Source organism: Microtus pennsylvanicus, chromosome 5 (assembly GCF_037038515.1).
Source record: "Microtus pennsylvanicus isolate mMicPen1 chromosome 5, mMicPen1.hap1, whole genome shotgun sequence".
NCBI classification, from domain to species: Eukaryota; Metazoa; Chordata; class Mammalia; order Rodentia; family Cricetidae; genus Microtus; species Microtus pennsylvanicus.
In genome coordinates this window covers 62,340,748-62,364,189 of record NC_134583.1, presented here as the reverse complement: position 1 = coordinate 62,364,189, position 23,442 = coordinate 62,340,748, and the positions used below count along the sequence as shown (strand labels likewise).

At 45.3% G+C, this 23,442-nt stretch overlaps 1 protein-coding gene across 1 annotated transcript in view; it reads right to left on the bottom strand.

Annotated features, from left to right (window-relative positions):
- Positions 1–950: 950 nt before the first annotated feature.
- Otoa (otoancorin) overlaps positions 951–23,442 on the bottom strand; it is a 64,586-nt gene continuing 42,094 nt past the window's right edge. Inside the window, exons 16-23 of the mRNA XM_075974845.1 lie at positions 23,238–23,367; positions 21,107–21,294; positions 17,064–17,219; positions 8,703–8,845; positions 8,272–8,408; positions 7,679–7,776; positions 3,075–3,261; positions 951–1,108 (exon numbers count right to left, since the gene is read on the bottom strand). Coding sequence (XP_075830960.1) covers positions 1,038–1,108; positions 3,075–3,261; positions 7,679–7,776; positions 8,272–8,408; positions 8,703–8,845; positions 17,064–17,219; positions 21,107–21,294; positions 23,238–23,367 — 1,110 coding nt within the window. The 3' untranslated portion in view covers positions 951–1,037. The remainder of the gene's footprint in view (positions 1,109–3,074; positions 3,262–7,678; positions 7,777–8,271; positions 8,409–8,702; positions 8,846–17,063; positions 17,220–21,106; positions 21,295–23,237; positions 23,368–23,442) is intronic.

Here is a 23,442-nt window from a genome sequence, read left to right as displayed (position 1 = left end):
AGCAGAACGAGGGAAGAAGGAGGAGAGAAAAAAGGACATGCCCTGGTCAAAAATCTAGGCAGCTGCTAGCCAGACAGACATAGAGGCAGCAAGAAAATAAGAAAAGGTAAAAAGCCCCAGCGAAAGGCAGATAAAGAGAAACAGGTTAATGTAAGTCAAAAGAGCTAGTAAGAAACATGCCTAAGATAGGCTGAGCATTCAAAACTACGTCTCTGCATATTGATTGGGGAGCTGGTTGGTGGCCCAAAAGAAAAGGCCAACATATCAAGTGGCTCAACAGTCACCTTGCAAATGGTATAGCTTCCAGTAGGTGGTAAGGACCAATGCTGCCCCACCCTTTCCATTGCTCTGACTTCTTGTTCGTAAGACCAAAAGACGGGGAAATTCTAGAAATAAGTCATCCCAGGAGGATCAAGTGGGGGGAGGGGAGGGGCTGAGTTTTCCACACTGATCAGAAATCGCTTCAATGATTGACACACCCAATATATTTTTATTTCTTTTTATTTCAACCCACTTGCCAAAGCCCAGAGCAGCTGAAAACCATGCCCTCTGCTCAAAATAAAAACGTTTAAAAAGGTTAACTTAACTCCGCTGATTCCCAAGGAAATAGGAACATCTGGAAAATGTATTTAGGAATTGATTTAATGTTGAGCCATGTTAAATGTTTTAATTTCCAAGCAATGTGATGCCCACCAAAACATCAATTAGTTGCAGCAATCAGGCAGGAATATTGGCTTCTGTTGAGAGATTCATTTATTTCAGCCCAGCTAAGTGTCAAAGGAGAACTCCAACACAACCCTGGTGCTTCGGGGAAAGGAAATCAAGCCAGACTGGAAACCAGATCATGCCCTGGCTAAAAGAGCCTCTCCCCCCCCCATTAGGCTTAAGAATTTGTAAAATTATTTTTAATAATTATTTTTCTAATGCCCTGGAGTCTCCCTGCCCTCTCTGAGGCTCTTCAGGTAAAGGTCTCCCACAGTATGAAGCAGCTTCCCTCTGTATACTTCACCAGGTTCCTGCAGCAACAAACAGGTCACTCAGCATAGGGACTTGGCCATCAGAAGTAGCAGGGGACAGCCAAGCCAAAGACCCTGGGAGGTGGGCTCTCCTGAAAACAAACACAGGGCAGGAAGGCCTGTGAAGTTGCTGGGGACCATAGAGGATGGATGCATCGTGCCCAGCTCCCTGCATTTCTCTCTCTGCAATGGGACCTCTCGCTGCAAACCTCCATTTCTTCATCCCTTAAATGGGAGCGATGGAGGGACGGGAACAGAATGGGATCATGTGACTGTGACTCCGCATGTGCCAAGCCCACCTTAATCAAAGGAGTCAGGGAGCTTTTCCAAGTTACAGATGCCTGGATGCATTGCTAGGCATACTGATTCAGGAACTCTTGGGGAGGCCCTGGAATCTACATCTAAGCATCACTCCCCCATCCCCCGGTATTTAAGAAACAAGAGAAGGAGAAAGGATCAGACCTCCCCCCCCCCCCAAAAAAAGCGGTCACTGAATGGCTGTGGGGTAAATGGAGGAAGGGCATGTAGGGTCTTGTCCCTTTCTGGTGTTGTTTCGAGAGGATTTGACAATGTTTCTTAACTTAGAAGTGTACTTGCCACTGGGACAGATGCAGGCTGCATAGCTGCATTATTAGTAACAGTAAACGAGATAGCCTAATAATACAGAGAATCTCTGCAGGTCTGGTTAGAGACCCAAGGCTCAGCCTTTGTCCAGTTCCCACATAGGGTGTGGGATGCCCCTGAGGGGTATCATCGGATCCAAAATGCAGGGTGCAGAGCAAGGGTACAGTAAGCCTTTGAAACAGTGCAAGGCTTGTGTAGGCTTGACTTGTTTGTGTATGAACAGACTATGTAGACAAATACACCAGGCACTGGCAAAGTCGGTTGCCCCTGGAGAGAGGAACTGGGAAACTGGGAGACGGGAGACAAAAGGGAACGGCTCACCACATCACTCTCAGGTCTTATGTGTTTAAAGCTATATGCCTTATCCATTTTGTGTATCATCATACAAAATGCCATATGCATTCTATGTTTCAGTGAAATTTTGCAAAATATAATAAGTATATCACTTGTAGCTACAGAAATTGTTAAGTCTCAATTTTGACATCTTCGGTGGAAAGAGAGGAAAAAACATGGGGTTGAAAGAAAGAGAAGGGAGGGAGATGGGGAGAGGAAGAAAGAGAAAGGAGTCCGAGTTAAGCATCACATTCTCATTCTAGTCTGGAGTTTCAGGTGCTATTCCCTACTCGGGGTCCAGCCTACCTCCATCTCCCTCTCTCTACCACACTGCCTCAGAGGCACACCGCACTGTCTTCTCTCACCCTTATGTGACTGAATTTGTGAGGGCAAGGATAGTGCGTCTGCCTTGCTCTAAACTGTCTCCCCAGAAGTACAGAGCCACAGCTAGACCAAAGGTGGTACTCACTCGAGACAGGAGTCAGGAAGGTGTGAGAGTGGATGGGCAGAGGAGAGGAGCTGGCAGGAGTCAGAAGAGAAAGCTGTAGTGTCAGGGGTAACAGCATCTGCTCTGCGGAATTCTCCCTCCCTCCCTCCCTCTTTCCCTCCCTCCCTCCCTCCTCCCGATCTTGCTTAGCCCCCAGTCACCATCATTGCCTCCCTACTCTATGGCTTTGAGCTCTTATTGGCTAAGGCCTTGCCTGTCTTACTTGCATCCCCATTCTCAGCCCCTACTGCAGACTTAGAACACAGTAGGTACCAAAGAGATACACAGTGGTGGATTAATACTGGACAGCAAGTAGGCGGGTGAAAGGAGCCACTGAAATAAATTTAGTCCTGATAGATTCTGATTCGGTGGATTCTGGGCCACACCCAGGGAATGTGAAGTCTTTTAAAGATCTGCCCCAGGTAGCTTCAAAGATGGGAGAGCTGACAGTGTTCAAAGAAAGCTTGGCTGAAACTCTGGACTAGTCTTTGAGAGCAAATACCCAATGTCTATAAAACCTCCATCCTCAATCATGGAAGCCTCCCCCACCTTTCAGGGTGGTCCAAGGCTCAGAGAAGGGGACTTGAGGTGTGGCTTGGGCAAGGGCTGCTCACCTGTTGGGGACCCAGTGGAGGAAGGGTCAGCACTCACAAGATCATCCTGCCAGGAGTGAGTCTTGGCGCCATCTAGTGCCCGCTGGAGGCTCTGCAGCTGTGCTGAGCTGAGCTGCAGGCGCTGGGAGTTGGTCACCGAGGCAGCATTCTGAGGACCCAAGGAAGCGATCTGCTCCGTAGACAGCTCCTGCAGGCAGGAAAGTCGGGACAGACCCTCTGCACACCCTCTCTGGATCTTCCAAACCTCCTTTATCTGCTCAGAGCTTCATGACTTTGTCATACCTTTGTACTGTGACCGTAAGCAAGCATTAAATAGAAACGATATTGGAACCCCTGTTCGATTTGTCCTCCAACAGCAGCAGAACGTCTGGCCTCTTGAAAAATATGGGAGATTATTTAAAAGTGTTCAGGGATATTAAGCCATTCTAGCTCCGAACTGAGACTTTTACCTTGAAGTAACTAGACATATTAAAGGGGATCTTGGTTTTCCACATGAGTGCTGTTAGTGACCTTTACACCAGAGAAAATACTGATGAAGGCAGCTCCAGCCTGAATCTGAGCGCATAACAGTTATGTGATCTTCAGCAAGTTATATCACCTCCCTCGGCTTCTGGACTTGTTTTGAGGTGACTCCGAGAACTCACCTCCAAGGCCAATCCCTGTCCCTTTGGCATAACTGTCGGAATAGTCTCGGATGAATCCCGGTAGCTCAGAAGCAGGCAAGAGCAGCGATTTTCTGTTAATACTGCCGTGGACAGCAGAAGCGTGCTCTGCTGCCTGCCCTGTGACTTCAGGGCTGCGAACAAGATATTTTCTGAAGTCACACAGTTTCGAAAGGACTTGGTGGCTCGCTCCAGAGAGACTAGGATAAGATGACAGGGCAGAAGAGCCTGTTTTAAAGCACCCCAAAAAGTTAGGAATTCACAAGCTTCTGTTCCTTTGTCCCTTCCTTTCCTAGTGGTCACTTACTTCACTCCTTCCAAGAAGCGGCTTTCTGAAATCAAATCCTTCTGCTTATGAGCCTAGGATGGAGTCCAGTCTTCTGAACACAGCAATAACACCTTCAGGCTGAGAGCCCTGCCTGTCTCTCCAGCCTCTCTCCTGACCCTCTTCCTTCCCAGCCAAACAAGGATCTGCATGCGTCCAGAAGGAAGCAGCTCTTTGTACCTTCCTTGTGCCCTTCCTCCTGTCTGGGACACTTTCCTTCCCTCTGTAGGTGCGAGGCCACCTCGCTCACACCTGTCGTTAACAGTCTGTATTACAGAAATTGTCTCTTTTACTACTGCCTTGTGACCCACAGACCAGATTGAATCCCTAGGCCTGTGGTGTTTCCAAAAACAAATTTAAATTGATTACCAACATGTAAAATCAGGAGATTTCACATGAAAATGGAGATTTCTGGCTGTCTCTTGAGAAAGCAAGGAAGATCCAGCAACACTGAGCTTACATGCATTGCTTACATCACACTGCATTGATGTGCCTATGGTGAGAAGCCTGTGCACGCACGCACGGGCGTACACACACACACACACACACACACACACACACACACCTTGTAGCCTTAGTAGCCAGGGTAGCCAGTGCTCTGCAGCTCAACTCAGGCCCCATTCAGCCTGCTACATCCTCGATGCCACCTTCACATGGCCCCTGCAGGCACTATGCTATAACCTCTTCACCAGAGACTCTACAGACCCAGATGCACCTATCCTGGAGCCTGTCATTATGTAGTTGAAATAGAAATTTCCAGAATAGGCAACTGCCTGAACAAGGAAGCTACCCCAACTATCCTCCAAACATGATCAGAGGGAAGTACTCAGAAAAGGCCATGATTCATGGCCTCCCCAATGCCATCTGCCCAGAGAAGAAGGAGGAATTTTCTCAGTGGCTAGAATAGTTTGAGTCAGAAATGTCCCTCACCAGTTCCTGTGTTTGAACACACCTTTGAGACTTGGGGCCTATCTTGTGCAAGTAAGCCACTGGATATATAGTACTAGTGGGCCTTGAGAATTGTATCCTAGCCTTGCTGCTTCCTGTCTGGCACAGACCTGGTGACTCCAGCTGCCATGCTGAACTGCACCCACTAAGCCCTGAGCTGAGACAAACACCTCCTTCCTTAATTTGCTTCTGCCATTTTTTTTAATTTTTTTTTTTTTTGGTCACAGCAACAGGACAAGTAACTAATGCAGTGGCCTTGGGGACAGCTTTTTATTTCCCCATATCCAGCATCTCAGTGTGGTGGACAGAATGCTTCCCCAGGTCACCCAGAAAGCAAAAGTGCCAAAGCTGAGTTAAGAATAGTGGCCCATGACTGTAATTCTAGCAATCATGAGGTTTAGCCAGAGGATGGTGTTTGAGGCCATCCTGGGCTACATACCAAGCTTAAACAAATTGAACAATATATTAATATATTAAGACACTATCTCCAAACCAGAAAAGGCTGGGGAGTCAGCTCAGCCAGTATCCCAGCATTGGGGAGACAAAGGCAATTACTTCCCTTGTTCATTAGCCCATCTGAGCCTTTTGCTGAACTCTAGACCAGGATCTTAGTTAGGGTTTCTATTGCTGCAACAAAACACCATGACCAAAGAACAAGTTGGGGAGGAAAGGATTTATTAGGCTCTTCAGCATTGCTGTTCATCACAGAAGGAAGTCAGGGCAGGAACAAAAAATAGGGCAGGATCCTGGAGGCAGGAGCTGATGCAGAGGCCATGGAGAGGTGCTGCTTAGCGACTTGCTTCCTATGGCTTGCTCAGCCCATCTTCTTACAGAACCCAGGACCAGTATCCCAGGGATAGCATCACCCCACCCACCATGCCCTGGTCCCTCCCCCATTTGATCACTAATTGAGAAAATGCCTTAAACTGAATCTCAACGAGGCATTTCCTCAACTGAGGCTCCTTCCTCTGATGGCTCCAACATGTGTCAAGTTGGCACACAAAACCAGTAAGCACAACTCAAGATCCAGATCACAAGTGTGCCCTTCATATCTGGATTAACCAGTGAAGGATGCTGTCTCAAGGCATGGAGCCTGGCAGCTAAGAGTATTTACTGCTCTTCTGAAGGACACAGGGCTCCATTCACAGCACCCACATGGTGGTTCACAGCTATCTGTAACTCCAGTCTCAGGGGAGACAACGCCCTCTTCTGACCTCCTCGGGCACTGCACATACATGGTGCCCAGACATACATGCAGGCAAAACACCCACACATACAAGATGAAAAGTTTTTTTAATATTTATTATGTATACAACATTCTGTCTGTGTGTATGCTTGCTGTCCAAAAGAGGGCACCAGACATCATTACAGATGGTTGTGAGCCAAAATGTGGTTGCTGGGAATTGAACTCAGGACCTTTGGAAGAACAGGCAATGCTCTTAACCTCTGAGCCATCTCTCCAGCCCCCAAGATGAAAAGTTTTAAAAGGAAAGGGGGGAGGCCAATAAGATAGTTTAGCAAGGTAAAGGCACCTGCTGCCAAGCTTGAACACTGGAGTTGGATCCCAGGACAACATGGTAGGAGGAGAGACCAATAGTTTCAAGTTGTCTTCTGCCTTCACAAATACACCATGGTGCTCACGCATCTGCACGCATACACACACACTTAAATGATTAATTTTAATTTTTAAATAAAAAGGTGGACAGCAACAAAGGAACAACACCCAATGTTGTCCTCTGGTCTCTACAAGTATGCACACACAAACACACACAGAAAAACACCAAGGCCGCCCCCATCTCGCGAGAGCAGACTGTCCCCACAAACCTCTCCTCATCTTGCTCGTGGGAAGGAAGCAAGAATGCTTACTGGCACTCCGCTTCCCTTCCTTCTACTGAGTCAGGCCCCTCTGGCATGTTCCATAGTAGTTCACGTGTGCCAGCATGGGCCTCCTCCCATCAATAGAAACCTATCGATATCAGCTCACTGCAAAAGAAGTGTTCCCAGCACTGTGATCCCTGTCTACAGATCCAAAGTCCATGAGCTCGAAAAACTGAAAGTGTAAGAAAAACCAGCAGAAGTTGACCTACGCTGACAGGAGGCTATTTATAGTGTATTTAGTGAGACTTGTCACAGGTGTCTTCCCAGAAAATGTGTTCGCTTGTGAATGCTCCCTCAGATACCGCTAGAGGTGTTGGGACACTGGGGTGACCTTTACAAAACCTGGAACCTTCTGAGTTCTGAAATATACCTAGGGGCTTTGTGCAAGGATTTATGAACTAATCACAACAGCAGAAATAAAAACTCCGTATCAGGGGCTATGAAAGGAAGGGGGCTAAAAAGAATAATAAGATAAAATGGAAATTTAAGGGGAAAAAAAGAACGTCTTTAAAAAACACCTCAAGGTATTGTGTGAGAATCCACAGTGGACAGGCTGATCTTCTATGACCCTAAAAAGAAAGAACTGGCTGAAAGCCCCAAGAAACCAGGTCTGGCACCGGTTTCCCTGTAGGATCTGAAGTCAGATTGAGCTCCCATCTATTGGGTTCTTACCCCCGAGTGTATCAGTCCTCAGGTAGCACACAAGGCCACACCCTAAAGCCGGTACCCAAAGCTATCGGCAGAATGAGTTCCCACAACACCCATCTCTCCCTGAAGAAATGAGCACCTACTTTGAACGTCTCACCAGGCAGGCATCTTATGGCTGAGGGTTTGAAGTGAGGCATCAGTTCCTTGTCAAGCACTCGGAGCTCTGCCTTAGTTAACCCGGCTAGGGAGAAAAGAAATCACGAGTGTTGGACTCAAGCTGCCAAAACTCCACAGTGCTGTAGAGGGTTCTGTATAACATACAGATCAGTGATTCCCAGGAAAGCACCATTCCTTAGGTCGCCAGAAAGGCAACTAGGGAATTTAGTTCCTTAATCAACTCAAGAAAATATGTGGGTCACATTAGCCCTGATTGGCCTCCTATAGTGGGGTGTATACCAAGAAGGAGGTTCATTTACACACTTTAGGGGCCAGTCAAATCACATTCTAGACCAGTGTTTTTGGAACTATGGCATACACAAGAATCCCCAAGAGGGCTCATTTAAAATGTAGACTTGTGGGCACTGTCCCTGCAACTTAAGTCTTGACATCCAAATTCTACTGTAAGTCCTTTTTGTTTACTTCAATGAGACTAAGAATTGTTATTTTGTTCCATTATATTTTATTTTAGTCCCAGTTTTCAACTTAAAGAGAGGGAATGTGCTCAGGGACCTCTTACCTGCGATGGTCCCAAGTTCCTGTAAGATGGAGCTGGTCCACTCGGTGGGTCTCCCAAATACAATTTCTGCTTTCTTCTTAAACTCAGCCAAGACAGGAGTGCTGCAGAGCAGAATCCCAATTCTGGCTACCACTGTCCTGGGTAGAGAGGAGGAATCTGGTGAGTCTGGGGGATTCTCCAGTCATAAAGCAGTACACAGAGGATACATAATCTCAGCACCTAGATGAGATCCAGTGAGTCTCAGTGCCAACTTTAGCCCAGAAAAGGGGCAAAGATAAGAAAGTGGAGATCATCTGGATGGATGGATGGATGGATGGATGGATGGATGGATGGATGGATGGGGATGGATGCATGCATGCATGGATGGATGGAATAGTGAATGTGTAGGTAAATGGAACATTTGCCATTTTTTACACTTGCATTTTGGTTACCTGAATTCTGAGGTCTTTATAAGTGGAATTTCAGTGGTGTCCATAGCACAAAGAATGGAGCCAAGTCCAACCAGATGGAAACTCTTCAGATCCTGGATACCGTAGCCTGAATCTTCAAGGAATGCCTTCAGAATGGTTTTAGCCTATAGATAGAAAGAAAGAGAGGGGAGAGGGAGGGAGGGAGGGAGGGAGGGAGGGAGGAAGGAAGGAAGGAAGGAAGGAAGGAAGGAAGGAAGGAAGGGAAAACGAAATATATATCTGCCAGTTTCTTTATTTGCTTTATTTGGAAACCATTATGGCTTCCAGATGGCTTGGCTGTCCAAGTTCTTGGGCATCCAGATCTCGATATTTTCAGCATCCAACCCCTCAACTCTCCAGCAAAACCTTCTATGTCCTGCCCCTCCCTGCCTCTGCTCAAACCATCTCCTCCATATGAAATGTACTTTTGTATTTCCAACTATTAAAACCCAGACATTCCCTGTGTTTTAGGTCAATTCAAATGTCATCTCATCATGAAAAGCTCAAGCTAGAATGATTTTTCCCTTCTCTCTTTTCTACAGAACTGTATTATTTCTCAATCTTTGGTTTCAGACACTAGAAATGATTTTTGCACTTAAAAGTAAAATTACACAGGGTATCTCCGATGAAGTTTAAGGGTCTGATTACAGGGTCATGCATAATTCCGTCAGAGAAGCGATTCAAACCTCATGGAAAACCACTCTCTCCTACTCTCCCCTCACCCCACGTAGTTCAGCTGGAGCCAGCTGCATCATGGCCTATCCTGTGCTAATCCTGTCATTTCCCTGCCTGGCCACAGTGACTGGCTCTAGATTAGTCATGTGATTTAGCCAGAACTAACCAAAATTTTGGATAGATTAATTCAAAAAATTTTTTGTTTTTCTTCTTGAACTTAGAAAAAATCACACAGGCCGGGCGGTGGTGGCGCACGCCTTTAATCCCAGCACTCGGGAGGCAGAGGCAGGCGGATCTCTGTGAGTTTGAGACCAGCCTGGTCTACAGAGCTAGTTCTAGGACAGGCTCCAAAGCCACAGAGAAACCCTGTCTCGAAAAACCAAAAAAAAAAAAAAAGAAAAGAAAAAAGAAAAAATCACACAGGCGTCCTTGAAATGATACACATATGTATCTTCTAGAACCCAATACGCTGAGAAGGCCTACCTATGACAGAATGAAGCAAATACAAAAGAAAGCAGAGTCCCTTGATATTGGGAGAGCTAGATTCCCAGCAATAGTCTTGAAGCTCCTAATGAAGCTGTCCCTGAACTCTGAATTTGAACTTTTCTGTTATGAACAACGTGGTGGTCTAAATGAGAATGGCCCCCAGAGAGTCATATATTTGACTACTTGGTCCCCAGTTGGTGGAACAAGTTGGGAAGGATTAGGAGGAGTGGCCTTTTGAAGTATATCACTGGGGGTGGGCCTTGAGGTTTCAAAAGCCATACCATTTCCAGTTATCAGCACCCTGCCCCTGCCTTGTGACTGTGGGTTAGATGTAAGTTCTCAGCTACTATTCCCGTGCCGTGCCTGCCTGGTACCATGTTCCCCACCATGATAGTCATGCCCCCTCTAGAACTTTGAGTCCCCAAATTAAACGTGTTCTTTTATAAACTGCCTGGGTCATGGGTGTTTTGTCACAGCAGTAGAACAGTAGCTAGGACAAACATCAATCAATTCCTGCCCTCACTTAGGTGAGTTTACATTGAATTTGTGGCTGCTTATGAATAAATGGACCCTGATTCACTTGATTTGCATAAACTAGACCTGAAAAAGATCCAAACCAACTCCTTGGGGCTGAGCTACAAATTGAAGGATGGGTACTTCAAGGCTGATGAGAGCAGTTAGGAAGAGATCAGAAGACGAAGATGAGGAGAAAGCATCCAAGTGTGAACATCCAGCATTTCCCAGTGGGAGCAAAGATGAAGGGACATAGTCACCCTCCCTCCTTTCTCGGGGTCAGCCATATGCATCATACAATACAAAGGTGATGCTGAGAGGAAATGCTGAGAAACACCGCAATGCTGAAGTGGGGTCCCACTTTCCATGTGGCTGCTGCTGTCCCATCCCTCAAGTCTATTTAATGTCTCTATTCTCAGAGACAGCTATCCCCCTGGACTCCCCCACCTCAAACAGCATCCCCTTTCACTATTCTGATGAACATCCCCTCTATCTTCTGTTCCCCCTCTATCACTTACTTTTTGTCTGTCTCACTAGTAGATCCCCAAAGGATTGTGCCTAGCTTGTCGTTGTGTTCCAAGTAGCTAGCCTAAAGCCTGCTATATATTTTATGAGTGATTGAGTGAAGAAATGACCATCTGGGTGAGTGACCCATATACATCATAGAAAAATACATGCCTCTCTGAGAAGACATCATTTTGATGCCTTCCCAAGATGATGATGGTAGTTACAAAATAATCCCACACTAGTTCAGATTTATGTATAATAAAGGGTTATTTATTTAGAGGAGACTCACAGATCACTGTCCTAGATCACAGTCCTCTGCACAAATGAGAAACAGGAACAGAGTCTAGCAGTGGGAAGCGAAAACTGGAAGCAAGAGAGTGAGTGCACACTTTACAGCTGCATTTATAGTATAAGAGACCAAGCTCGAGTGGGCTGGTATCTTAAAGGCTGATGGCTGAACGAGCTGAAGGAGCTCCCACAGCACAAAGACAGACTCCATTATGGTTTGAATATGAAATGTCCATATGTCAAACACTAGAGCCCCAGTTGGGGCAGTAGTTTTGAAGATTGTGGAAACTTTAGAAGGTAGAAAGTAGACTACTGGGGCATGCCTTTAAAGGCTCTACCTGCTCCCCAGAGCCTTTCTCACTCTGTGCCACCAGGCCACCATGAGGTGAAGCACCTCCTTCACCACACACTACTGCCACCACCATGTTCTGCCCAAGGACACGTAGCCACATGACCATGGTCCAAACCCTCTGAAACCATGAATGAAATAAGTCTTTCCTCTTTTAAGTATTCATGTTAGATATTTTGTTACAACAAAAAGAAACAGACAGACTAGTCGCTCATGAGTTGCCTTCAATGGTTACATAGCTTTTAGCAGCTATAGATGAGGTCGGAACACTGGATGCCGATAGCTTCAGCTGCAGCTTCAGTCTGCATGGCCCTGACTGGATGGCGATATGGGCCCAGAGAAATAAAATCTAGTACACTGGAGACGCAGTGTTTGCTGCACCACTCAGACCACTTTACCTCACTGCCTCGTCTACTCCCCACCACAGCCTGGTTAGTCAAATATTAACAGCCCCTTTCACAAATAACCCACTGAGGTATGAAAAGGCTAAAATGATATCTATTTGCTAGGAACTAATAATTCTATGTCAAAAAAATCTGATGGAGGCTGGAGACATAGGTCAGTGGTTAAAGGCCTGCTGTGCAAGAGTGAAGATGGGAATTTGAATCTCAAGAACCCATATTAATGTCAGGTAAGCATGGAACCACTCCAGCGCCATAGACGGGGATCCCCAGAGAAAGCTTACTAGCTAGACTAGCCAAATCAATGAGATTTGAGTTCAATTAAGAGGCTTTGGATAAAATGGAGAGAGAGCAAGGAAGTCTCCCAGTGTCAATCTAGGGCACACACGCACACACACCACAAGAAATTTTAAAGCCCAGGCAGTGGGACACCACAGTTGTCTTAGCCAATACAGATGTTTGCCTCTGGAAGGAAAACACGGAAATTCAGCAGCACCCAGTATCCCCAGTCGAGTTCCAGCTAGGCAGGCCCCACCCTGCCTGGCTCCCAAGATTAGGCAAGAACAGACCATTCCGAGTGGTGTGACCATAAACTGGGTTTTTCTCATTAAATCTTCACAATCAGATTTTACTAGTTGGCTCATGGCAATTTGTGCTCCTCAAATATCATAGATGCCCATTTTCAGATGAAAGTGCAAAATTACAATTCAAATAAAATTGCCTTGAAGATGTGGTATTAAATTGCCCTTGAACCTGGAACCCAGAAAATGCAAGCTCAGCCCGTGAGGTGATAAGTCAAAATATATTTTCTTGAATGACTGGACCAATGTATGTGTAATGATTCTGGGACAATTAATACCAACACTTGTAGGCAATATTAACCACTGAAAAATGAGTAGCTGTAAGATTTCAATCTCTCTGTTCATCCCTCTGGCTTCGATAATAGTTTTTTCCCCCTTCTATTAGGTTTTAAGCTGAACTATCTGATAATGTAGTTCCTCCAGGTCTGACTATTAATCTAGAAACATGCATTTAAAGGTTTGATTGGAGGCTGAAGTTGAAGAACTGACTGCAAATGATATATGCAAATGTTACGTTTTCATATCCTTTTCAAACATATTGATATATCTCGCTGCCATCCACAGGAATTAAAACTGGCGCACGGGGAGAGGGATGCTCTCACTTTTAAGTTGGATCTATTTTTTGGTTTCTTCCAGGCTGCAAATAAATTCATTTTAATATCAGGAATGGAATGTGGCATTTCCTAAACTAGTTAAAACCAGTTTTAGAGTCAGAGAGCCATGGGACTGCAGAATGTTAGTGGAAAGAGCTTCGGATCATTGGGTGCCATCCTTTCCATTCTGCAAACAATAAAACCAACTCAGAGAAAGGGAAGTGACCGTGGTACTGGTGACCCAGGATGCTGAGGACAATGATAAAAAGACTAGGGACAGCAACTGCTGTTTGGATGTGATCTATCCCCCATAAGTTCACCAGTTTGAACACTTGGTCCCCTGCTGTAGCACTGTTTGGGAAGGATGTGGAACCCACAGGAAGTGGAGCCTTGCTGAAGGAAGTAGGTCACCAGGAAGTGAGACTTGAAGCCTATAGGCTGGCCTGACTTCCTGTTCTCTTTCTGCTTCCTAACCACCCATTCAGTGGGACCAGCTGGCCTCCCTCTATTGCAGACATGCCTCCTTGCCCGAAGTCACACCTTCCCCACCAGAATGGACTATGTCCCCTAAAACTGGGAACAGGAATAAACACATCCTTCCATAAGTAGCCCCTTGCCAGGTGCTTTGTCATAACAGTGAGAAAGGGAACTAATACAATTGTTTTCCTGACCTTCAAATATTATTGTTCAACATGTTTTATTTTTTAAAACTCATTTAATCCTCATGACCAGAATCTCCATATTAGCCATGCTCCGGGCAAGGCATGATTTACACCATGCTGTATTTGAAATCTGCCCCGCAGAATCGTGAGGTATCACTTACAAACACCTAGTGAGAGAAGAGCCCACGCACTGGTTTTGTCTGCCCCACAACCATCCCCCTTGGCTTAATAATACCACTACTTTCCCTTCCTTCGGCTACTGCGTTAGTCTTATCTTTCTGCTGTTACAAATTACTACCAACCTGGTGGTAAAAACAGATGGATTCACTTACAGTTCTGGAGACTTTAAGTCCTAAAAGGAGTCAGTAGGCTGCGTTTCATTGGAGGGCTTTAGAGAAAAATGTGTTTCCTTGCTTTTTCTAGCTACTGGATAGTTCGTTCCTTAATTCATGACCATGTAGTCCATCTTCAAAACCATCAGCCTAGCACCTCAAAACCCGTTTCCCTCTGCTTTCATTATTGAATTGTCTTCTATGGCTGTGGCATCCTGCCTCCCTCTTACAAGACTCCTCATGAACACAATGGGCCCACCAGGATAATTTTACATCTCATTGTCTTTTAAAAAAAAATCTTCCTGGGGCTGGAGAGATGGCTCAGTGGTTAAGAGCATTGCCTGCTCTTCCAAAGGTCCTGAGTTCAATTCCCAGCAACCACATGGTGGCTCACAACCATCTATAATGAGGTCTGGCGCCCTCTTCTGGCCTGTAGGCATACAGACAGAACATTGTATACTAAATAAATAAATATTAAAAAAAAAGAGAGACAAGCTCCACCCACTCCGCCTGTCTCTCCTTTAAAAAAAAAAAAATCTTCCTTACATGTATGGATGTGTGCTGAAGTATGTGTACATGTGCCATCTGTGTGCAAGTGCCCATGGATGCCAGAAGAAGACATCAGATCCCCTGGAACTGGAGTAAGGGGCAGTTGTGAGCCACACATTGTGAAAGCTGGGAATTGAACCCAGGTCCTCTGCAAGAGCAGTAAGTGTCCAGGCCACATCAAGATTTTTAAATGACTTCCATCTGTAAAGTCGCTTCCTGTGATGGATTGTATTTACAGGTTCTAGGCACTTGGGTTGGAGATCTTTGTGGAAGGAGTCTGATCTGTCTCCATACACCTTCCTCAGGGTCGGGTCACCATGGAGTCAGAAACAGGGCTCCGCTCACTGTAGCAGGCATAAACAACTAGCATAGTCTGCCCCAGACAGGAGTGACTGCTCAGAGCTGAGCAACTATAGGAGTGGAGTTAACGGTAGGATTTCGTAATATAATAAACGAAGCAGAGTCACATTTTGATGGGGCTGCTAGTTAGGTAGTGTGTAAACCTAATGCTGAAAACACCGCTGAGGGATAGCTGGTCAAGAACGAAGCTAACACGGAGGCACTTATGACTAGATACCCCAATGCCTCACCCAATCAAAACTAAAATTCTGGGGGGAGGGACTTATTTAGTTTACAGGAGATTAACAACCAAACAGACTTTCAACTTATCATAAACAACTAGAAAACTGAACAACTGAACAAAATTTAGGAAGTAATGACATTAAAATATTGAATAACCAGGGAGCATGTAAGAGTGATCATAAAACAGGGTGAATAAATAAAGGAAGCCCTAAAATTGCCCCCCCAGAGGCGTTTTCCACATCATAAGGCAGGAAAAACCAATGGATCCCAGTGATCTAGCTACGTTGTAGACATAGATCCAAGGCCAAAAAGCCAGCCTAGCAAGCTACTGTCCCCACTAGTTCAAATCTCAGCACTTACCAAATAGCAATCCACGTCTGCTGACCTCTAGAAGACAAGGGTATCTTAGCATTCATTTACTCAATACATATTTATTATGCAATGAAACATGCATGTGTAACCATATATTTTTAAAGAAAAGAAATATGTGCTAGTCATGTTTTATGGATACAATTTCTGTACCCAGCATCTAGCCTAAGCCAGTATAAATATCACAGATATTCCCCAGAGAAATGAAATCAAACTCTTAGAATGTTTTCTTCCCATAAGAGCAGCCTCAAAGAACTGACAATCTGGGCTTTTCTATAAATAATTATCCAAAAAGATGAGAGAGAAGCCCAAGTTCAGGAAGGCCAAAGCAGCTCTCATTTCAGGGGCAAAGAAAGAGGAGGAAATTGTAGAGAGAGAGAGAGAGTTCTAGAAATCAGCAATTATGTCTTCTTGAGTACTGAGCCCTGATTTCTATATATCAGGATGTCGGGACTGAAAGCACACAGCAGGCAAGAGGCAGCAGAAGTGGCAGGCTAAGCAGTTCTCAAAGTTCATGTGGAGTTGGAAAGAATTTTCTCTCCCGCCAGCCAGAGTGGAGAGACCTTGATATTCATGGAGAATAGGCGGGTTTCTTAGACGAATCATGTCTCAATGAAGGAAGGACAGAAGGAACCATAGAATAAAGATCACTTTGTCCCCAAAAAAGTTCAAAAGAATGCAATAAAAAGATAAAAATTACTTGCAAATACTTATATAGATTGGAGCAAAGACTGTTTTTATCTCTTTTTTTTTATTGATTTTTCTTGTGCTCTACATTTTTCTCTGCTCCCCTTCCTGCCTCACCGCTCCCCTTCAACCCTCTCCCAAGGTCCCCATGCTCCCAATTTACTCAGGAGATCTTAAGACTGGTATTTTTTAGGAACTACAACTAAGTCAAACTCTTAACAATGAGAAGTTCATAATGCCCACCAGTCAGTCAAAATTAATAAGTGTCATTGTTTCCTTGCCTTTGGCTCAGAGCAAGTGAAAAATGACTAGGCTTTCAAACACACCTAACCCTTAATTAGGAGAAAAATCAGCCCATAGATGCAGACTAAAAAGATGGCTCAGTGGTTGAGGGCACTTGCTGTTCCTCTCGAGGACCAGAGTTCAATTCCCATCACACACATTAGGCAGTTCATAACCCCTGTAACTCCAGCTTCGGGGGACTAATGACCTCCTCTGCCCTCCAACAGTACCCCTCTCTCTCTCTCTCTCTCCTCTTTCCACACACACACACACACACACACACACACACACACACAAAATTTTAACAATAAAATAAAAATAAATCTCTTTTTAGAAACAGACTGAGAAATGGCAATAGTAATGGAGGTATTAGCAAGGACGTGAACGAAACTATTATAAACACGATAAATCCATTCAGGAATATAAAGTCAAACAGAAGCAATAAAAGGGATGAGAATCTTTTAAAGACCCAGGAACGTCCACCCACCTGTCCAGGGGTCCATTCTGACTGCTGACCGAGGGATGTCACAGTATCTATAGAGCTGAGGTTCAGCTGCTCCAACTCACTCTCATTGAGAGCCAAAGCAATGTGCCCCAGGGAGACAATGTGGTGGTGTTTCCAGTGTGAGGGCATGTCCCAAACCTTTAGGCAGGAGAAACACGGACCAGACCAGATGTTAGTGACAGCACCTGCTATGGTCTCTACTTAATACCCTCCCAAAATCCATCGCTGAGACCTAATCCCGAATGTGATGGGCGTAGAAAATGGCTCAACCCTCAGAAATAGAATTCCTGCCACTTATAAAAGAGATGTTGAGAGCTCCCTGCCCAGTTCTATTTTATTAGGCAAGATGTTGTAGGAAATGATTACCTAAGATAAATTCACCCTCACTAGACATTGACTCTATCCATGCCTTGATCATGGACTTCTTAGCAACCAGAACTGTAAGTAATAAATTCTAGTGGGTATATGTTAACCAATATAAGGTATTTTTTATATTTCAACCTCCAATAATCTGTAAAAATATATTTTATAGAAGCCCAAAGAAAATCACACAGAGAGAGAGAGAGAGAGAGAGAGAGAGAGAGAGAGAGAGAGAGAGCTTTTTGTACCAGTTCATGCCAAAATCCTTACAGAAGTTGATAGTCTTTCACCAGGGAGTTCTACTTCTAAAAATTTAGCCCAAGAAAATTATGAGACCATGGTGCAAAGCTACATGTTTAAACATGTAAAAAGGCTTAAATAGGGTTTGAATATGAAGCATCCTCCCAAAAGCCCAAGGGTTGAGGGCTTAGTTTCCAGCTGGTGGTGCTCTGAAGAGGTGGTTAGACCATGGTGGCATTAACCCCATTGAGAGATTAATCCATTAATGAGTTCATAGCCAAATGAACTACTAAGATGTGAAAACTATGAGAAGAAGAAAGTCATATGGGCACAAACCTTTGAAGGATAGTAGAGAGCCTCAGTCTGTCTGTCTGTTGTCTGTCTGTCGTCTGTCTGTCATCTCACTCCCATCCCCTGGCTGCCATAAGTGAGCACCTATGCTTCATCATGCCCTCTCTACTATGATGTTCTGGTATATTTTGATCTCAAACCAAGAGCCAGCTGACCATGGACTGAAGCCCCTGAAACCGTGGGCCCAAATGAGACTTTGCTCATGCTAAGCTGTCTTGACTTGGGTACTCTGTCACAGAAACGGAAAGCTGGCTGGCGTGAAGCATTTATAAAAAATTCAAAGAACCCAAAGCTAAATGACTAGCTAAATAAAGACCAGTCACAAAAACACTGATGTATATTTATCTTTCTGATACGGAAAAACACATTGCTTGCAGAAAACAAGTTCCTGAATAATGAGTGTGATATCTATCATTTTTGCAGCAGATATATGCGAACCAAGTTATCTTGTATCTGCATGTTCTGAAAGCTGCAGACACAACAACCCATACATTAAAAAATATTCTTTTAAAAATTCCATCTGGGTCTGGAGCTGGAGCTCAGTGGTAGAGTGCTTGCTTTGCTTGTGCAAGGGCCCTTGTTGCTAGACCCAGCACCACCAAAGACACTGCAAATGGACTGAACATTTATCCCGATGTAACAGACTGCTTAGGGCTCACCCTAAGTAATTATAACTACCTAAATGGAATTTACACTGTACTGTGTAGGGTGGGCTCTTTGCAATTATCACACCTTTTTACGTAGGGACTTGAGCATCCGTGGATTTTACTACCTGTGGAGGTCCTGTAATCAGCTTCCCATAGGTACTAAGGACATCCACGTGTAGTACACAAAAGAAATCTATATATTTTCCATCCATATATGTAAATCTATCACACTTCAAATCTGGTGCCAAACTATCAATGATGCCTGGTGAAACATTATCACCAGTTTTCTTCTTTATTATTTTCTGACTTTTCTTGTGTATCAGATGATAATTTTTAATCCCTGGTTATTCCACTGCCAATCAAATGATGTAATAAGCCAATCAAACCAAATTAATACATTCAGGCTTAATAAACATAGCAAAGCACTCCTGGATGACCCTCAGGAGGACGAGAAAGGTATCACATGGCAAATATACCTATGAGGTCTTAAGTAGCCTATAGGAGTGATCTTGAGAAGCCCAAGGAGAGACTGACTTTAGGCGGTCTTTCTTAGTGGCGGAGTTTAAAGAGGGCAGTTCCAGGGGAGATGCTGCTCAATGTGCTGAGAGCTGGGTCTAGAATGGGGGCCCCCCCAAACTGGAGAGTCCAAACATCTGTGTGTCCGTGTGTTCATATGTATGCAGACATACGTGAGTGAGCAGGTGCATATGTCTGCATGGGCAGGAGGAGGTCAGAGGTCAACCTTAGACGTCTTTCTTCAGGTGTCGTCCACCTTAAATGGTATGTAAGTTAGGCATTTTACAAGGTCTCTCACCCTTGCTTCAAGTTCACCATGTAAGTTGGTTGGTCTTGACCCCCAGGGATCCTCCTGCCTCCACTCCCTAGCTCTGGAACTACAAGCATGATACCATGCCTGACTATTTGCCATGGATCCTGGGAACGGAACTCAGACCCTCATGCTTGCATACATAGGAAGCATATTGCCAACAGGACCCTCTCTTCAGCCATAGTTTCTGACCTTTCTATTATAAGCTCGGGTTACCTGCATAAAACCCAGAAATATGAATATAATTTTAACAACTTCTTTATCCCATGAGGATAATAGGTTATTCTACGATCTCAACAGCTGTAATGTTTTTGGAACTTTTGAGTGTGTATTGTGTGGTACATTGCATGTGTTTGCATATATGGGGGTTCTGTAGGACCCAGGGCAACTTGGTACACACCTGCCAAGACAGGCTCTATAGAGACCAACCAGAAAGTAGGCCCAAGTCTCAGTTACCCTAAGGCAATATCTGGTACCAAGAAAGACCACAAACAGAGACTACCCAGGCACCACCCAGGAACAGACCATCCAAAGGAAATTCCTAACGTTCCAACTATTGTAGATGAGGTCACGGGATGTCCCTTAGCACAGCACACATGTATCCCCTTTTCACCAGGGTAGCCCTAGACAGATGTCAGCCAATCAGGGCTCCAGAACCTTACAAATCCCTCACCCCAACCTCTGTTATTATAAAAAAAAAAAAACCAACTGGGCTGGAGCTCTCCAATCGCGCCAATACAACAGACACATGGAGAGTCCGAGTTCAAACTTGAATAAGAATAAAGGCTCTTTGCTTTTAAATATGGGACTCGGTCTCCTTGTTGTTTTTTAGGGGACTCTCTGGCTCTGGGCATAACAGGTACTTGTATGTGGTGGGTGAATATGAGTGTGTACGTGTGTGTGTGCACGTGTGCCTATGGAGGTCAGGGGTTGGCATCAGGTATCTTCCTCGATCTCTCTCCACTGATTAGAGAGATGTGGCTTCTCTGCCTCTCAGCAGCTGGGATGACACTGGGCCCTCGCACCACCAGCTTTTCAAGGGAAGTGCTTTACCCACTGAGCCATCTCCCCAGTCCCTCAAAGGGATTTGTGTGGTTTTGTTTTTGTCTTTCTGGGTTTCCCTATGTAGACTTGGCTGTCCAGGAACTTACTGCATAGACCAGGCTGACCTTCAACTCACAAAGACCTGCCTGTCTCTGCCTCCCGGTGCTGGGATTAAAGACAACATTTTAAAATGACGATGACAAACTCCTTCCAATCCCCCCTTTTCCTGCTCTAGGATGCAGCTGCAGGCACCTTTTGGGGTTCTCCACAAGGAGAAAGCCAAGGCAGCAGTCTTGCAAGCAGTTTAGTTCAGAATATGCAGACTTGATTGGCTGAGACACAGATCATGTGTGTTCTGCTGCTGCCCTAGCACAGAGGCGCTAACAGTTTGCCCATTTCTCAAATGAGGAAACCATGGCCACGCCACTGAGAAGAGGCAACGAAACTTCAACAAAATGACATAGGTGCAGGGCCTCAAGGGTTCATAAGTGGAAAGAAGAGGGCTGCATACTGGTGCTTGCTTGTCTTTCTGATGTTCCTCCCTGAGGCGGGCTTACCTGGATTGCCTTCTCCTTCAGGGCCATTAGCTGAGGCCTGCGGAAACCCTTCACGGCTCCTAGCAGTTCCACATTCCTGATAAAAGTCTCCCCCTCCATGCAAAGAAGGGCCTCAGGGTCCCAGCAGGCATTGGCTTCAGCCAACCTGAAGATGTCATCAGAAGAGGGAGCCACAACTCCATGGCAACCTGAGGAACATGTGCCACGTGGGGAAGTAACAAAGGAAATAGAATTGGGGAAATGTTAGTTGCTTTCTTAAACAATAATCTTCACTAGTCGCATTCATTCACAAGAGGCAGGGTAGTGTAAACACTGACAGCAGGGAACCAAGGACTCGCGCCTCTGGGTTTCACGGTAATGACCTATTTGGACCCATCCACCAAGAGGCTTCACTGTACTGCAGCTGAGCAGGTGGCATATGCCTGTAATCTTAGCGCCAGGAGAACAGAGTCAAAAGCATCCATGTAGCTTACCAACTCCCTAATTTTGCCAAATCTGTGAGCTCCAGAGTCATTGAGAGAGACGGCCTTGCAGATACTCTTCCCTGGAGAAACCTAAACAAACATCTACCCTTTCTTATAGGGTTCCAACACAAAGTGGTTTGCAATTCCAGCCAAGTCCATTTTGGGAAAGCAAAGAGTTCATTGAGCTTACTTACAGAATTTGAAAAAGGGGTTCCTTTCCAAAATGTGAGCGAACATAAAGAAAGCATGCAACAGCGAAGTCTCACTCTGAATAAACAAGTGAGTAACAACTGCCAACCATCACTGTCTGTGACAATTAAGCTGGCCTGCCCTGTCACCCGGGTACCCTGTCCCTTTAAGAGACAAGCTCCACCCACTCCCAATTGCCCCCCCCTCCATTCTCTCTCTCTCTCTCTCTCTCTCTCTCTCTCTCTCTCTCTCTCTCTCTCTCTCTCTCTCTCTCTCTCCACCCCCTCCTGCCCCTGTTCTTCTGAAGAGGCAGCTCCCTGCCTCCTTCCCCCCTCCTCTTCCTTCTCTCCCCCCCCACCTCTTACCCTCCCAATACCCACTAAATAAACTCTCCATACCCAAGCTCTCTCCACATGTCTGTCAGTCAGTCTCCCATGCACCGGGTCTCCCACCCATGGGACCTGCCAGGGTCACCTGCACCATAAACTGTGGCACTCTCCCCATTGCTATCATGCCAGGTACGAGTCTGTATTTAACAGGTACTCAGTACAGATTATAAAAATGATGACACTCCTGGTAATCCTGGTGCTCAGGAGGCTGAGGCAGGAGGATTAAACATTCAAACCCAGCCTGGTCTCAAAAGCAGGAAGCAGAGGAAGAAATTTCTGATAATTTCCTACCATGCCAAACCCTCTGGAGCCTGGAAGGTTTAAACTCTTTCTCCCTCACAATGGCCCACCGCCGTTTATAAAATTCCTATTACCCAACTTGAGAGGGTGGAACCTGAGGCACAGCTGGGCATGGTGGCTCTCACCTGCCATCCCAGCACTAGGGAGGCTGATGCAGGAGGAACAGGGATTTGAGGCTGCCTGGACCACACAATGAGCTGCAAGCCACTGAGCTACAGAAAGAAACCCCGTCTGAGATACCGAGAGTCAGAAGAGCTTAGGGAAAGTCACACGGCCAGTAAGTCACAAACTCAGAACCCAAACCCTACCAACCTGTACCATTTAGCTGCTAAGCTATGCCGATCCTTTAAGATAAGCCAAATTGAGGCTGTGGAGATGGCTCAGCAGTTAAGAGCACTGTCTCTTTCAGAGGACCTGGGTTCTATTCCCAGCACCCACATGGCAACTTACAACCATCTGTGACCCCAGTTCCAAGGGATCTAGCATCCTCTTCTGCTCACTGAAGGTACTGTACACGCATGCATGCAGGCAAAATTCCCCATACATATAAAATAAAAATAAATAAATCTTTTTTAAAAAAATAAGCCAAACCTAATGAAATGCTTGTCCCATGTTGACTTGTCAAACCTTCATGCCCGGCCCCTGATTTCAGATACAGGCCTGTCATTCTTTGGCCTGTGGGTTTTGCCATTCTACCGCTGTACAAGTATTTCATACAGCTGCCTGAGAAGGAGATGCTGTTATGTCACAGGAAACAACGCCACCATAGATGCCGGGTTAAACACTCACCAAAGGTGAGGTCAGAGCTGGGGCTCTCATTACTGCTGTTCCGAACAGACTCAAAGACAGCCCAGAGGAATTCTTTGGGGGGCAACATCCCAACCATCTTGGAAGCTGTTTGTTGTAGGAGGTCAGGAAACTGTAGTTAAAAGAAAAAAACACATGAGATGCATTTAAGTCAGAGTTTAAATGGTGACACTACTTAATGCCTCAA